General features: G+C 40.4%; 1 protein-coding gene across 9 annotated transcripts in view; it reads left to right on the top strand.

The window, feature by feature from the left end:
* dab1a (DAB adaptor protein 1a) overlaps nucleotides 1-17,820 on the top strand; it is a 221,281-nt gene that overhangs the window by 170,912 nt on the left and 32,549 nt on the right. For all 9 annotated transcript variants that reach the window (XM_006790144.3, XM_087835853.1, XM_006790146.3 and 6 more), the window contains one exon: nucleotides 17,004-17,143. In XM_006790144.3, coding sequence (XP_006790207.2) covers nucleotides 17,004-17,143 — 140 coding nt within the window. The remainder of the gene's footprint in view (nucleotides 1-17,003; nucleotides 17,144-17,820) is intronic.

The following is a 17,820-nucleotide window of genomic DNA, read 5'->3' on the forward strand; positions in this document are numbered from 1 at the left end:
TTCCTTCTTTTTGTGTTGTGTTAACATACATCTGAATACTCCAGACCAGCAAATTGCCAAAGCCTCTGTTTTTATGGAGAGGATCACACTTGCTGATTATCAGTTAATGAGGTGCAGTTGGTTAGCAGTACTTTCTGTTTCCACAGGAATCAACAGACAAGAAAAAGTAAAGAGTGTACTTAGTTTTTCCACATGTGGCTTCTGCATTTTGGATTCATTTCTGTGACATAAATAATGACATGATGCAATTTTGTTATGTGCTGTTTTTCATCTGAGGTTACATTTAAAAAAAATGTAAGACCTGGGAAGGAACAGATGATTCATTTTATTATGCCCTGATATGTAAAATGTTAGAATTGAAAAAAGGTGACCTTTTAATCTCACATTACTGTATCAGATCATGAAGGCAAGACTACTCTGAATTTAATAAGTCACTACTTTTTAAGGTAGTACCTGCGGCCCTGACTAGAAATGATTGTTATACACACACTCATATACATGCAAACACAGCTTTGTGAGCTACTTTTTTTTCTCTTTATTAATTGTGTCTTTGTGGATTAGGATACAGAATGCAGGGCTGCTGCCGTTCATAGTTAATTAACAGGTGGTGTAGCACAGTAGGCTTCCACTAAACAGGTGCGGGGATGTTGTGTTTGGTGAGAAGCAAAAATATCCAGGTGTGAAAAGCTCCAGAGGCAGGTAGCTAGCAGGTGTATGAGAGCAAGCCTGGGCGGTCTCAGAGCAGAGGTGATGCCAGGGGCCAGGCTGGCAGCCATCACCCAGCTGCTCGGTGCCACCTGCCCGACTGTAAGAGTGACGCCCAGCATTCTCTGAATAAGCATCTGATTGATGTAGCAAAAACTTTGGAGGCCGTTGGGAATGACACTTAATGGATGCACGCAACTGCACAGAAACACACACTCGCTATCACCTGCAGCAGATGCCTCATTGCACATGGTGCGCCTGAGCCCCTGCAAACAAGCATTGGTTCCCCCATACACAGTGTATGAGGGAACACTGAATGCCTCTCATGTCCTATTTAGAAATAGTATTGTTCTGCTGCAATGGAGATCATGTTCATCATTCAGACTGCTCTCCATATTTGGAAGATGCGGACACACACACACAAAAACACACACACTGGGACTGGGATTGAAGCCCAGAAGAGCATATGAGAGGGAAGATGAATGGTTTGCCTTCAGCATTGAGACTTAAGGGTTTTCACTTTCTTTCTCTCTCTCCCTCTCTCTCGCACACACGCACACACATACACACAGTTGTACATATATCTCACCTTATAACTCGTCTCTATCCGTATGTCTCTCTTACAAATGGGATGTAGAATTTGCTCAGCCACAGACCTGTTGAGATTGGCTCGCATGCATTGGTTAATTCATCTCTCTTCTGATCTGGGTCTTTCTTCTAAACAGGCAGACACAAGCACACCCAATCTACACAAACAGACATGAACACACACACACACACACACTCTCAGCAGGGTGATGAAAGTCAAATGCAATCATATACCACACACAAGCAACGGGCGTGATTTTGGAATAGGAAACCTTAATGTGCTTCATGTGTAAGACCTGTGTTTATGCAGAACCTATACATGTTTTTGTCCAGTCCTCTGGTTTCTGTCCCTCTGGAGTGGCTGAATTTGAATGAAAATAGATCCACAGAATAGATGGTTGTCATTAGGGTGTAAATAGTGGTTTTGTTGTAGTGAAAATCCCCGAAGGATAGTTCCTCACTCCTCTAATGTCCTTCCTCTCCCGTTCTCATCGTTCTTTCTCCCACTCCACAGACTCCTAAATGACCTTGTCCTGTATAAGTGAGACACAGAGCAGAGACTGATCATGAAGAGAGTGAGGAGTGAGTGAGACTAATGAGTCATTGCGAATGAGAGCCGTTTAATCTCGGGCCTTTGTTTCCGAGTTCTTCGGAGAAGAATGTAATGAAAAAGACTGTGAGACTGCTATGTGTCATACATTTATCACAGATGTTGTGTGATCGGTGTGTGGGTCTGTGCGCATGTGTTTTTTGTACAAATGCAGTTGTGCTTCCATTGTTAGCTCAGGGGTCACTTTTCTAAGAGCTCTTTTCTTCCCTAGCAGAAGGTTTTATTGAATTACTATGACAGGGTAGAGATAACCTTTGATATTTAGCATTTACATGACCGTAGTGAAATAATTGCCAAGTTGTGATACTCTAACAGTAAATTAGTCAGTATTGGTCAGACTTGATCCCTGAAGTAGACATAATTGTCTTTATTAAGCCCTAATAAATCCAGAGAGATTGGATCTTTCCACCTCGCTATTCCCCTCTGATTTCTTTTTCCTATCGCCTCCCTCCTCTTCTGTTTGTATCACATTTTTGCACGCTGTTTATTTCCCTCTCTGCTGATTCCAACCTTGACGTTAAGGGGATGAGCAGACTCCAGTAGTATGCCAACGTTTTTTTTTTTTTAAAGAAACTCATTTTGATATTCTTCATTATTAATAAAAGATGGAGTTGACAGTCTGCCAGTACAAACACTTTTATGTGAATGTCAAATTAGAACAGCAAGCCAATTTGACATTTGTGAAGAGCCAACAGCTGCAGACAGTTTTGTCTCCACTTTAAACTTTTACATTTCAGCGCCCACCTGCTAATGAAGTGTGATGTACCATTGCCTTACTCTGGAGAATCTTTGAATTGCATTTTCGCCTTTTACCGCAAATCATTCTGACATTACATCGCTGTAGCCTTTCAACAACGATGCGGTTGTGAAAAACGCAGTGCAGTTAAAATAATTACTGAATAGATTTAAGCTGTTAGTAAATGGGTACCGAATGCATGCTATGCTTTTGGTTCACCCACCAGAGGATCTAAAGTTTCTTGTCAAAACAAGAGTAGGTTGAGTCACTCGTATAGCATTGAAAAAAACAAATTGTCTGCATCGTTTATTCACAGTTGGTGGAGCATAAATTTTCATGTTGCCTCCTGCCTTTTGATAAAAGTAAATGGAAGAAAAACTTAAAATCTTAAAAACCCCTCTGGTTTTCTTTGAAGCTGGCGTTGTGCCCGTATTGTTGTTCCAACAAGTGTGGTCATTGTCGGATTCGTGAATGAACGTTTGCGGCTTGTAAAATGTTGCTAAATTGTTACTGTCATTCTTTCAAAAGCAGTCGCATTGGCAGGTAACCATCAATCATTTGGATGATTTGATTGTGCTTCGTTTCCTAACCGCTACATGTAAACATTACAAAACTGACTTTTATACTTACACAGAGTTTTGTCATTTTCCTTTGCGGTATTGCATTCATAACGTTATCAAATGCTCAAATAAAACATCGACTAGTGCACGTCTGTCTTTCCTAATGCGACATCAAATATGAATACAAGTTATAATAACTTCCGCTGCTGTCAACACTCGCAGGCATCGCAACTTTGAAAAATCACGATTCTCCCACAATGGGATGTGGCTGGATGTGTGGGAGGGTGTTTCTACAGTGTAGCTGGCAGCCATCGGCATGAAAAGAGTGGTTAAGGGTTATAGCTGTGCAGCTGTTAGCCTTTGTGTTAGTGTGTGTGGATTGTGTGGGTGTGTGTTTGCTTGTCTCTGGTGTGCGATTAGCAAACACATTATCTTCTTCGTGTGGATATTATGCACACATCCAGTCTATCTGGCACAATCACCGCAGCCATTTACTCTAACATCTTTCCCTGGGGAATCTTAGAGCACAAACAACGGCATTTTGAGTGTGTGTGTGTGTGTGTGTGTGCCTTCTATGAGAGGTAATCAGATCTGTTCCCTCCAATCAGACAGAGATTGAATTGAATTGGCTGTCTGCTGTTGTGGTTGTCATTGGAGGCCAATAGTGAATACTTGGGGATATAAGACAAATAAAACAACACTCACTTTCACATAGTGACACACACTTCGCAAACATGGCCTTTCTCTCAGTTTGCACTAAAACTATATTTAGAGGTAATTGCCTCTTCTATCTCCTCTCCTGTCATCCCCCCTCATCATTTTATCCCTGGAAAACGTGTGCTCTATTTATCCATCCACTTTTTTCTTCCCTATAATAACTTAAGAGGGGCACTAAGGGTGGTGAGATGTTATCTGTTTTTTCCCCAAGCAGGTGTCTCATTCCTCTCAGCAAAGCCACATCCTCTAACTGTGCAGCAGCTTCAATGATACGCTCTTCTGCCCTTATTCCTGAGTGTTCAAAAAGCTTCATCCAAGGTTTAAGATGTGACCACACCAAATTAGCATTCAGAATGCCTGACTCAGAAAGAAAATTACATATCGGTAAAAGCCTTTTATTTGCTTGGACTGTGTGTGTGTGTGTGTGTGTGTGTGGCTGCAGGAGCTTGTGATCCTCACAGTATGTTCAGCTTAGTCCTCTCCTCCACACAAGTTGGTGTGGCTTTGCTCACCGCATCACTAACTACTGTCTCCATAGCAACAGTTTGCTCCCTGCTCATAATTTGCACAAAAGGAAAATGTCCCAATGTCGCACAGGCTCTAATAGAGGCCGATAGTCTCACCCTGCTGTGCTGGTTTAAGGACTGTGTGCTGAAAGGTTTGGTAGGCTGCTGTTTTCTATTTCCATTTTCATAACGCAGTGTGTTTAAGGCTCATTTAAGAGACATGCTGTAAAATATAGCACAATCTATGCTGTAAATTATTACTTTGTTTGAAAAACTCAATCACTTCATTCTCTTGTAGGGGTTATAAGTGAGCTGAAGGTTTGCTATGGAGTTTTTGACCTTTTATTGTTGCACAGCAGCATGTTTGTGTCCCCGTGTTGTTTGTCTTTGACTTTCTGCACACTCCATCAAACTACATAATTGACTATCCTGAGAGTAATTTCGCATTATTCCACTGATCAACTGGTGGTGGTATACGGCAAGACACGCACCACATCAGCAGCTAACACAGGGTTGAAGACAAGCAGATGTAAAGAATATGGGTTTGAAAAATCTGCATTGCAAATTTTATTTTAAGAAGGTGCATGTACATGTAATCCTCTTACAGTGTGTTTCTGCTAACACTGTATGTCATTTTGTGTCTCTAAAGGAAATTTAAGAGAACAAGTGTTGTCACATTTATTATTTTCATTTTGATTTGTACTGAAAGACAAAACAACCTCGGAGATATGGCTGAAATCTCTCTTCAGCTCAACTTGATTGCAGGTTGTCTGGTGTACCAGTTTGGTAGTGTATTCACTTCTGCTGGTTAAGATGTTTTAGTTACAGTGATATCATCTAAACTGGTCGAGCTGGGTAGGTTTTTAAGTTTTTTACAGCTAAATAGCTTGGGGGAACTATGCATTGTTTTTTCACATAATTTATCAATTTGTGCACTTTTCATTCCTTTAATGTTTCTTTTGAAGCACATTCCTTTGTAGTTTCCTACAACAGTTTCCTAGTAGACTTTCCTGGCTGTGGTTGTGCAGGTAATCCTGTTTATACATTTCCTGCTCCATTATATGTGTGTTAGTTGTATCCTACATTCCCATTGGTTATTGCTTTAATTGCATATTCACCTCAGAGTTGGCATTTGATACTTTGTTACCCACCAGCTTTATATTACGAGCAGTTTTTACTCCTGTCTCTACAGGTAGCTAGATTTCAACATTCAATGCTCTCTGGTGCCACATCACTACTAGTCTCTTACTGTTTGCAATTTCATTAAGTATATACTCCTGGATAATACGAAGTGCAATTGAAACATTTAAATCCCAGTGTACACGAAGCATGCAAATTTAATATCTTGTCACAGAAGAGACTGAAATTTGTGTGATCAGATGATCTGATACATGTGAAGTTTAATGCTAGCAGATGCATACTTTCTAACTACACAGTCGCTGCATTTTTTTTTTAGATCTCTCCTTACATGTTTCTATGTTGTTAATGTATCTGACAAAAAATAGAAAATTTAAATTTTCTACTGTTTCTACTGTTTTAGCTGGAAAAACATGTCATTTAGTTTTTAAAAAAAGAGAAGAAATTTTCTTTTACTTAAAAGAGTTGACGACAACGTGAGGAGATTACACACGGTAATAGAAACAATCTAACAGATGGGAGAACTTCCTCTCCTTTTTCAGGCTGAATAATGTTTGCCAGTCTTCTTTTACTCCATCCTCTCTTCCAGGACCCTGGCTGAGAGAATTAAAGGAGAGGGTTCATTAAGCAAGATGCAACACAGAAAAGTAGAGAGGGGAAGGACAGCAACTTCAAGTGATTCCATATTTTGGCGGATATATCACAGGGAGGAGAGAAGGCTTTGTTCTAGCACCCTCGTTTTGGCATGAAAGGAAGACTGCTGTGTTTTGAGGAGTTACCTGTGTTTCCTAATGCTTTGAAAGCAGTAGCGACAGTCACACACACACACACAGATGTTCACAATCCTCCTACAAACATGCCTCCTGTTCAAACAGAATACAGAATTTAATGCATACATATTATTTAAATTTGGGCTATAATGGTTGTATTGATGTATATCAACTTGAAATGCTCCCAGAAATGGCACTACAACATGTAAAAATATAATATAAGCTCTGGCGGACTTGGTTCTATGGTCTTAAAGGGTTAAGAAACAAGTAGTTTTCACTCAGATTTGTCTTTTAGTGCTTGAACTCACTGACCTGTGTGTGCGTGTCTGTGTGTGTGTTTTCACGAAAGGGACAAGGAGAACAACAATGACAAAAAAGTAAGTGGTGCCTTCTCTATTTCTTCTGATAACAGGAGGTATTTTGTGGAGGCTCATAGTGCAGGACTTTGGAGAGCTACCTGTTCTTCTGCAGCAGGATGGGAACATTTCTGCACTCGTGGAATCGACTGCGTGTGTATTAGCGGCTGCTGAGGTGCATTCGTTAAAGCACACTGTGGGTGGAACAGCTTCAACATCTCACATGACAGGATGCTAGCTGCATGTTTACACACACCAACCCCTGATACACAGAATCAGATATCACATGCACGTTCACAGACACAGTTACATACACACACACACTCATGCACATTTGCAGGTTCCCCATGTTCCCCTTTGCTTGCGAGAATAATTACCTTCTAATTACTGCCAGAGAGAGAAAAGAGCTTGACTACCAAGATTTCTAGATATACACAGGACTGCTTGGATAGTTGGGAAAAGAGATTGAGATATGGGAAGGAAAAAGACTCATAGCCTCATGTTAGTTTAGGTATCATTATAATTCATAACAGGGAGAAAATAGAGAAGGTTGAGGTGAAAATGAACGGTAAGGAAGATCTTTGAGAACTTTTCATCAGCATAGTAAGTACATAGAGTTGAATGCTTTTTTAGGATTACAAAGAACCTAAAACACAGGTTTGTCAGTAAGCATGCAATCATCCTGACAAGATTGTTAGGATGAGATTGCAGGAGATTGCTTTCCTGGATTTTTGCTTTAGTAGCAAGCGAGTGTAAAAACTGAGCATACCATAGTTTCCAGTAGGAAACAAAGTCAAGCTGGGACAGTCCCAGTAGATGAGGTGATGTCAGGGCCTGTCCATTTTTCCTGATCATATAATGTCCAGATAGTATTTCTAATAAAGTAAAATAAAATATTTATATAACACCTTTTGAAACCGGGTTTACAAAGTGCTTTGACACATTGCTACATTCAAACAGAAAGTAAGAGATAATAAACAGAATTAAAACTGAGTAATGTTAAAGAAGTTAATACGTAAAAAAAACCAAAAAACATTGTCCTGAAAAATCGAAAACACAAATTGTCACAAAAAGAATTTCTCAAGAAAAGAGAATAAATAATACACCGTTAATTAGAAAACAATAAGAGATGACAAAAACAGAGTAACATGGAGAAGGACAAAAACAAGAGACATCACATGAGAGCAAAATATTTTTTTAGAAGAGATTTGAAGGACATCACGGCTAATAGTTGATACTCCTGTATGCAACTCAACTCTTCCTTCCACGTCTCTCTCATTCTGTGGGAAGTAACAGTCTTATGTTGATTATATCATCTTGAGTGAAATTAACTGTAGTCAGGTAGATGCATTTACAATGTGGCTTTATAAAAAGCTCAATGGTCTAAAAAGCAAGCAAATAAAAAAGAAGTAATATTTTAGTCCAAGGACGGTGCGTTCAAATAAAAGAAAACACTTCTTAACAACCCAAACACTGTGTGATAGAATTAAGAACTATGGTTACCAAATAATATTTTACAGAAGTATTTTCTAGTCAATAAATAATCCTTTTTTTATTTATAGCAACAGCAAGCAGTCAAAAGACACTAGTCATTAGACACTACCAATGAAATGCTTATGTCAAAGCTGCCATCAATATAGTTTTTGTTTTTTATCTATGTTATTTCAAATTTACTGCAAAGCACATCATTATTTGTTTTTAATAAGATGCAAAATTGCAGTAATTTACTTGAATTCTTAAATAGAAAAACTGAAACTTATGCGGCTGAATGTTCTACTAGACTTCTGAGAGAAGTCCAGTGTCTTGGTTCAAATATAGATAAAATATAAATTCAATTGAGTTCAATTTAGCTGCTTTTGATAGATTTCTAAAAAAAACCAATTTGTGGTCTAATAAATTTGATAAATTCAGCAATATGCTTTCATGTTATAGAAATGATGATAGGGGAAATATGAGATTACCTCATTATACCAACCCCTACAGAAGTAAATACAGCAGATTTAAATGATCTTCAAAAATTAAATAAGTAAACCTACCATAAATGTGTCTATAAAGTGTGCCATAAAAATAAGATTTTATCTGAAGAAGGTCTCATGTGTCTTTCCCAACTGTCACCATACAATCGAGTCAAAACTTTTTTCTGTTTGCTTTTCCAACAGTCACCTTGACAGAAGGTGTGATTGTCTGACTGTGTGAGTGCCTGTGAGATGGTAATGGGCAATGTGCTCCGTCTGTCCCTAACTTATTTTTCAGCTCTAATTTGTTTTGTGTTTTCTGCCAGCGAGGATGGCTGGATGCCTCAGGACACATGTGCAGCAACACACATGCGCAGGGAGCTCAGGTCTCTGACTGTCCCTGTCATCCAGGTGGGTGGGAGAGAGGTGAGAGTGGGGGAAAGGAAGCACAAAACAGACCTTGAAAAAAGGAATTCAGATAAAAGGGGGGGAAAGACACCGCTCTACCTGTTTAATCTTATTTGCTCCCTCTGAAATCTCCTTTCATGATTGTGGTTCATAGTCAACAGGTGAGCAGCAGCTCTCTTCAAGTATGGATGCTAAGTTAGTCACACTGATTACACAAATCAGTCTTATCAAGATCATTCGCAACACGAACGGTTCAAAGAAGCAACTTCATTTGGCAGACACAGTCGCAGTCGTGTTGGAAATAGGACCGAAAAATGTACATGAGCAAAAGCGCAGCGCTCGTTTATTTGATTGAGTGGCCGCAGTGCTTCATCATCTCATTTTACAGCTGCTACTTCACTTCAGCTACTATGGTTGTGTTTTTGTAGCGTGCGCTTATGTGCACACTCAGTCAAGTGTGAGCTTTTGTGTGCCAAATCAATCTGCCAAAATTAAGCATGGAGCTGAAGGGGAAACTTGTTGTTTTCTTGGCACATACTGTTTTGTGGATTTAAAAGAGTCTGTCTGAGATTGGGTATGAGTGAGCGCTTCATCTGAACAAGTCTCTGATAGGTAAGGAAAGCACAAAACCCCACACGTGTTGACACAAACGCACACAGACATTCAGCGGCAGGGTTTAGAAGCAGGATTAATTGGAGAGTAACTGCTGGGTTCCCTCATGTGCTGTTGAGTGTTTGTTGGGAACCATCCCAGCTGCAGTTAAGAGCCTCTGGGTGCTTCTTCATCTGGAGCACAGTGAATCAAGCTCCACACTTTACCAGCCACTGCAAACAATGCTGGCCTTATAAAAGTAAATGGGTGATAGTGGCAACAACATTTGTGTAGCTAATTAATTTCCGAGCAATATCAGATGACATGATGCCCAAAAAACTTCCTCTTACAGCAAGAAATCAAATAAAGTCTTGAGTTCACTTTTCTTTGCTATTGAGGTGCTGCATCTCTCCCATATTCTTACTCAGTGGTCTCAAACTAATAGCCTCTGTCTCTAACGTCTAATGAAATTAATGAACTAGACAGTTATGCCTTATTGGCCTTACACTTAAAACCTTTCCACCCATTGTCAGTCTTAAGCCTGGATGATCAGAATGTTTTTGAATGAAAATCTGCACTGCTGAGGAGAGCCCTGCATACATCTGTGACAGGCCTGGATACATGAGAATGTATCTGCATTAGGGCTGCCACAAACGATTATTTTGATAGTCGACTAGTCACCGATTATTTTTGCAATTAGTCGACTAATCAGATCATGCATCCATTGGACATAAAACGTACAGCTTATTGCACCAGCATGCATTTGCTCTTATATAACTATCATTAGCTTACAGCTCTAAGTGTTTAAGGTATGTGCTAACTAAAAATAAAGACAAGATGATAGTTTATTAAATTTTAATGAAATTTGCAGATTATTTCGGTGAAGTTTAATAAACTCCTTGCTATCTAAAATATAACAGGACACCGGAGTACATTCTCGAGCATCTCACACTGATAATCAGTTGTCTGCTTGACGTTTATTCAGCTGTGTAAAAACTATAACTTTAATCTCAGCCAAACCGATTTACTCAGGAACAAATAAAATACTAAAAAAAGCCAAACGATAACATTTTTAAGTTATCTAAGTGACTTATATATGGTTAACCCGAGTAGCGAAAGACGGCGGTGAGTTTGAAAACGATTTGCCGGGAGTCCGGTGTTCTCACGGGCTCTACTGAGCCTTGCCCCTGGCTAGCTATCGAGCTAGTGGGTAACAGACATCTCCGAAAACGTCAGAGCGCTTTTGAAAATATGTGGTGTCTTGATAAACTGAGCAGATATTTGAGGTTTACACAGCTACATTCTCGCCTGAAAATATGTTAAACGTTTATTTTGTGACCCAGAAAGAATAATAAGAGTAATATTAAAACAAACTAGCTGCTGCCATTGTTGGAAACTGAGCAGGGTTGTCACTACCCGATCCGTACCGGAAACCCGATCGGTACCCCGCATGCGCGAAAGGTGTCTACTTCCGGTCGTAGCGTTTTACGATAGTTATGGGTCAGAGTATCGGTTAAGATGTTAAGAATAATAAGTATATCTTAAAATGTTTGCAATAATGAAGCATTTCAGTACAATGTAGACAAAAACGAAAAATAAAAAGATAGTTGCGGATCGGGACTCCCCGATCCTTACTGCACATGTGCAAAGTCGGACCGTACAAATCGGATCTACCCGATCCGTACCGCGCATGTGCAGATGTTTTCTTCTTCTTCTGTTCATTTAATGGCAGTGTACGAGGATACTGCCACCTGCTGACCGAGCGAATGAACCCAATTGTAAAATGAATGAATGGCGTCATTACAAACGTGTGTTAAATTTGATTTAGTGATAGTCGAGTGCGTTTATGCTTGTCTGTGAGGAGAGGATTGACTGGAATAGTGATGATGATGTCCGCTATCACTGTCAATTGTCAGTAAACACTTAATCTGGCTGATGAATCTTCACGTGACACATTGCTAAATCAATATTATTAAGTCTGTAATTAGGCACCATTCTTCTTATTGTACGGCGCTGTTTTTCAATCGGGGAACGCTCTCTGTTGAGGAGAAAAGCATGACTTTGTTTGTATACGGATTATCCATTGTTTAAATGTCCCGGGCAGTCGAAAAGGAGGCAGAGCTGGTGAGAAATGCTAGGAGCTAACTGGGCGCTAACCGTATCATTCAAATATATTGAATGTCGCAATGTTGGCAAATAGAGGAAGTGACGTAAGATTTGCGCATGCGGGGTACCGATCGGGTTTCCGGTACGGATCGGGTAGTGACTGCCACTACCCGATTAAGTGTTTACTGACAATTGACAGTGATAGCAGACATCATCATCACTATTCCAGTCAATCCTCTCCACACAGACAAGCATAAACACACTCGACTATCACTAAATCAAATTTAACACACGTTTGTAATGACGCCAATTCAGTTTACAATAGGGTTCATTCGCTCGGTCAGCAGGTGGCAGTATCCTCGTACACTGGGGAGTAAACTGCCATTAAACGAACAGAAGAAGAAGAAAACCCCTGCACATGCGCGGTACGGATCGGGTAGACCCGATTTGTACGGTCCGACTTTGCACATGCGCAGTAAGGATCGGGGAGTCCCGATCCGTAACTATCTTTTTATTTTTCGTTTTTGTCTACATTGTACTGAAATGCTTCATTATTGCAAACATTTTAAGATATACTTATTATTCTTAACATCTTAACAGATACTCTGACCCGTAACTATCGTAAAACGCTTCGACCGGAAGTAGACACCTTTCGCGCATGCGGGGTACCGATCGGGTTTCCGGTACGGATCGGGTAGTGACAAGGTTGCGCTATGAATTCTGAGACAGAGTTACTTCTTCTTCTTCGGGGTTTAACGGCAGCTGGCATCCTTGTAAATGCAGTGCTGCCATCTTCTGTTTCAGTCTGTTATTACACTCTTAAATCCTACTACTTATTCCTGCGTCTTTTGGGATCTTACAAAGCTTCAAACTAGGCGTTTTAAATCAGTCGTCGACGATTTTGATAGTCGACGTAATCGTGACTAGTCGACTAATCGTGGCAGCCCTAATCTGCATCAATCTGTAAGTCTAACATACATTTGATACAGCTTGATAAAGTGAGAAGTACCTAGAAGACAGACAGTTAGGAAACTTGTAAACAAACCCACAGGTAATCTGGCTGTGGTCCACTTAGACCGTGTGCACTTAAGAAGCTTTGATTGCACACAGTTTGTCTGATGAGGATTCAGTATTATGATTTTGGTGCATTGCATTGGGTTTATATGGTGTTGTTATTACAGTAGATGATCCGTGTTGTCTTGGACCTGTCAGACTTCATTCTAGCTATGATTTCTAAATCCAGACAGTCGCTCTGGTAAGTAAAATGTCATCATAATTGAAATGAGTGACAGCCAAAACTACAAAAAAATCAGTAATAACCTGATTTGCCAGGAAGAAAGACGTTGGCAAATATTTAAGTAAATAAGATTTCAATATGTCGCCCATGTAAAGAGGTGGAATTACGCAGAGACTAAGAAGGGTTGGGAGAAGAGGTGAAAAGGGGGAAGACGGGGAAGGACGGGCGCACAGGAGGCGAAAGGTTACAGTTGCCAGGGGCGATGCTAGGGGCTTTCCTGAAGGGCTAGACGCACTGTACCAGCAGTCACCTGCCATCTATCACATGTGAAAGTTTGTGTGTGTGTGTGAGTCAGGGAGGTTCTGCCTGTCATATCGCTCTAATCCTGACTGACATTTATCCAATGGAGGCTTCGCTCATTCATCCATCCATCACGTTTTTCCATCCTTTGCTCTTCGCTTTATGTCCTTCCCTCCCTCTCTGCTTGTTGCTTCAGACAGACAGTTATGAACAAACCCTGCATACCAAGTGCTACCGCGAACGCACACGTACACTCGATACGCAGGGCTTGACTGTAGCGTAAAAACTTGAATTCCAGATATTGCGATAGCAGCGTAGCACTGCAGCGTAGTTTGCACAGATCGGAGAAAAGATTGCATGTTTTTGTGTGTTTGTTGACCTGTGGAGCAGCCGTGATTGATGTTCCAAAAGATTCTTTCATTAGTGTTATGGTATGGTAGGTGGGATGTGTGTGAGCGTGAGTCTGTAAGTGCTTTGTGTGCGAGTGTGAGGCAGGCACACAAGTTTGCGTTTGTGTGTCTGTGGAGCAGCCGTGACAGATGAAATGGAAGATTCTTTCATTAGTTGTGTTTGAAGCTCAGCAGGGTCACAGAAACAGCGGACATTTAATTACAGCAGACTGAATGCTTCCCCCACTGACTGACACACACACACACACACACACAGACAGGCACGCACACACACACAGAGGGAGGTCTTTCACGGAACATGCTCCCAAAAGGTAATATTATAAACCACTCAGCAGGAGTGGTAACCCTGGACCCTCTCTACCTTTTCCTTTCTTTTTTTCCCATCTTGACTTTATTTCAACTTCTCTCTCTCTCTCTCTCGCTCTCTGTCTATCTCACTCTCTCACTCGTCCTTTCATTGTGAGCTAAGTATAGCAGCAGTAATGGTGATGGATGCAGATGGAGCAAGCATGTCTTAAATGTCAAACTCAAATGAAAATCACTGTTCCAGTGAGAGAGTCATGTGGACACAACCAGTGTTATTTAACTCTCGTACATATAAATACACACAGATGAAGTCCTACACAGTGTGGACTGCTATAACAATGAACAAATGGATCCTCAGAAGGGCATAAAAAGTAAAATCAAATTATACAGTATCTGACAAAACAGTCTAAATTAAGATAAAATACCAAATTGTGTTTTTCACTAAATCCTCTCACTGAAACATTAAAATCAAGTTTATTTGGTTTATAATTAAATGAATAAAGTTGCTCTAATTGTATGATATAAAACTCATCTGAATCCCTTTTTATTTTTCCTTTAAGGGCTTTAAAATTGGCTAAATCATCTTAATATTCACTATGAGCTTGTTCCGGCTCTTCATTAAATCTACTTAGAGATTACATTGAGGAATACTTAAACTCGAGCTTTTGCTGCAGTGCCACCTTTTTCTTTGATAAGTGATTTATCTTCTTGAACTTGACCCCACTTTCTCTGTCAGGAAACACACATGCTACATTTTTTTAGTATTCAGTGATTTTTGTGAACATGCCATGAAGTGGGAATATTGTGGATGTTTTCTAAATTGCGCTTTACGGATTTCACATTCAGCCTGGTGTACTTGGTTTCCTACCAGTGTAAACGCTTTTGCTTACTGGAATTGAAGGTTTGGATTAGAGGTGTTACAAATCTGAAACTGTGACCAGAATCACGACACAAACAAGTACAAGGGTGTCGGGCCTTGTTAGAGCATGTCAGTCTGTAAAAATTGTTTGTTCATGGGGCAGTTGTGATCAAGTAATTAGTCCTGTAGTAAAAAGAATTTGTTTTATTTCACTCTTTGTTATTTTTCCCCTCTAAAAAAAATAATTGTATTAATCAAACCTCAGCTTCAGAGAGTTGTTAGTTTGTTGCACAGTGAAGAAAGGTTTTTGACACTTTTTGAGATCTGGAGCGATTTTTTTTTTTGTGAATGTTTCCTGACAGACAGCTCATGCAGTATGTTTCATGTCATTGTCACAGTGAGAAGAGATGATGTGGAACTAGTGGTTGTGGAAATCTGGGGGTTGCCATCACACTACCAGAGTATTATTGTCAACATACTTATATGAGTGTGTGTGTGTGTGTGCGCGCGCTCATTTTACAGCATCGTTTCATATTTAATGAATGTCTTCAAAATGAACATCTCCTTGTTGAACAACACAGTCCTGCAGAGGTTTAGTCACTTACTTTGATGTCAGATATGCTGAGACGTGACACAATAGAGAGAGCTGCTCTCTCTTCCTCTCCCCAAAATAAGGACTGATATTCTTCGGCTCTTTTGTCTCTTAGGACTTTGAGACAGACAGTCGTGATTTACTCCAAGTAGCAGTGTGACTGAGTGTGTCTGTTCAATGATTCAGAGGTATGAGTTCATCTGCAGTCTTTGAGTGTGTCTCTCTGTATGTGTATGTTATTTTTTTATCAATGGAAAATAGGGTGTAAGTGTTTTTTTTTTCCTTGTAGTTTGTCAAGTTTTCTTCCCATAGGATGAGGCTTCTTAGACAAATTAATATTCACAAAATAATCTGTGGCAGCCTTGGACGTTTCTATTTGAGGTTTTAACAAAGCAGGGTTATTAATACAAAGGCTAACCGACCATCGTGTGACAACGAGGCCTTATATTGAATTGTCCTTAAATACTTTCCAACTTGTTAAATAATTTGATTTATTGATTCAAATGCAGATTTCAAATAATACTCGTGTTTGCTTGTTTTCGCGTGAGGGCACACAAACGAAGTCGTGGGAGGTTTGCGTAGCACAAAAATGATTCAATAGCTGCACGTAACGTGATGGTCTTAAAAGGGCACATTTCTCTTATGCTGCAATGCTGTAGGGACTCAGTGTGAATGGAGGGAGTGTGAAAGAAAGACAAAAAGAGGAGTGGGACCTCTCCATCACTCCGGCTGTGACCTTCCAAGAGTCACGCTCTTATAGAGTACAGAACTAATGCCTCAATATATTATCTGAATATGCTGCATTATCATTATGCCTCTCTCTCTCACGATCACTCTCGAAGTCTCGCATATACACACTCAAAAACAGAACACGGAGACATGCAGAGATGCTCTGGCGTTTGTCTGTGCAACTTTCGGTGCGTGCGTGCACGCTGCAGGTCAGAGAAATAGAAACTGAGAGGAAGAAAGAACGAGAGAGTATGACACAAAAGAGTTTGTCCTTATGAGTAACTGTTCTCTCGCCCTCTCTCTGTGCTCTGTATTGTGTGTAAAGAGGTTTGGAGGAGATAACACAGAGACTTCCTGGACAAGAGCAAGGTCAACACATGCACGCCATCGCTGACACTTACTAATACATGCGCACAGTGCTGGCAATCTGGTACACAGTAGCAAGTGAGAAGAGACGAGGGACTGCTGGAGACTGGGGAGATAAGGAGGAAATGTCACGCCATTATTTTGTATGAGAAAATGGCCAAAGATGTGAACAGTCAGAGTTTCGTCTAATCCTGCCAAACACTGAGCGTCAATGAGTGTACTGCCCATTATCATTCATATGATGCCACAGTTCAGTGCATGTGATCTGAGTTAGTTTTGGACATTAGTGGCTTTGAACTATACCATAGTTGGGCTATTTTTTTTTTTACTGTTGAAGTATTCTGGGGTTTGTGTGATTGATGATCCTGAGGTAATAGCACTGGTCCGAGGTAGATTGAGGTCCTTGACTTGAAGATGTACTGTAGACTGCAAAGTGAGTGTGTGTGTGTGTGTCTGCAGGGCAGGATCGCAGCGAGACAGCTCTCATCAGGCGTTTTAAGGGCGATGGCGTCCGCTACAAGGCCAAGCTCATTGGCCTGGACGAGGTTACCGCCGCCCGTGGAGACAAACTCTGCCAGGACTCGATGATGAAGCTCAAGGTAAGAAGAGTCTTTCTCCTCCTCTTGATCCGTCTCAAATTACAAATTAATTGCACCATTTTAAACTCGCCGTTAAAACAAACTTTCCACGGTAGTTGCGAGCAATTAAAAAAAAAACTAGAAGACGTCAACACCCAGAATTAATGTTATATTACAGCCTGCAGCTGCATGAAGTTCTGTGACCCACAAAAGACATCAGTTGCCAGCTTCATGCATATTCTGAAGTTCAACATTTAAATATGCATGTTTTGTTCATCGTAGCATTACTGCGCTTTTGACGGTGTGCGCATGCATATAGAGTTTGTTGCCGTCTTTCTATGCAAATTGCTATAAGCGAGAAGTCGAATAGGAAGGGTAGAAAATGGGGTTGTTATCATTTATAGGGATGACGATGATCAGTGCAAGAGGAAGTAAAGGAGGTTAGCCATATGGATGAGAAGGGGATTGGGATGAATGTCTCATTTGCAAGGACGGAAACAATTAGAGGGAGGGGTAGACAGATGGGGCAGTTAGCAGCGAGGAGATGGCATATAGGAGGGGAATCATTTGGATGATAGGTGAAAAAGAGACATGAGTGAGGATGAAGATGAAGAAAAATAGGCCATTTTCTATTCAGGCCTAATGAACGACCTTGTTTTCTGAAATAATTGATTGCAGAATTATGAAAAACAGGCTTT

Source organism: Neolamprologus brichardi, chromosome 23 (assembly GCF_056152115.1).
Source record: "Neolamprologus brichardi isolate AB-2024 chromosome 23, ASM5615211v1, whole genome shotgun sequence".
NCBI lineage: Eukaryota > Metazoa > Chordata > Actinopteri > Cichliformes > Cichlidae > Neolamprologus > Neolamprologus brichardi.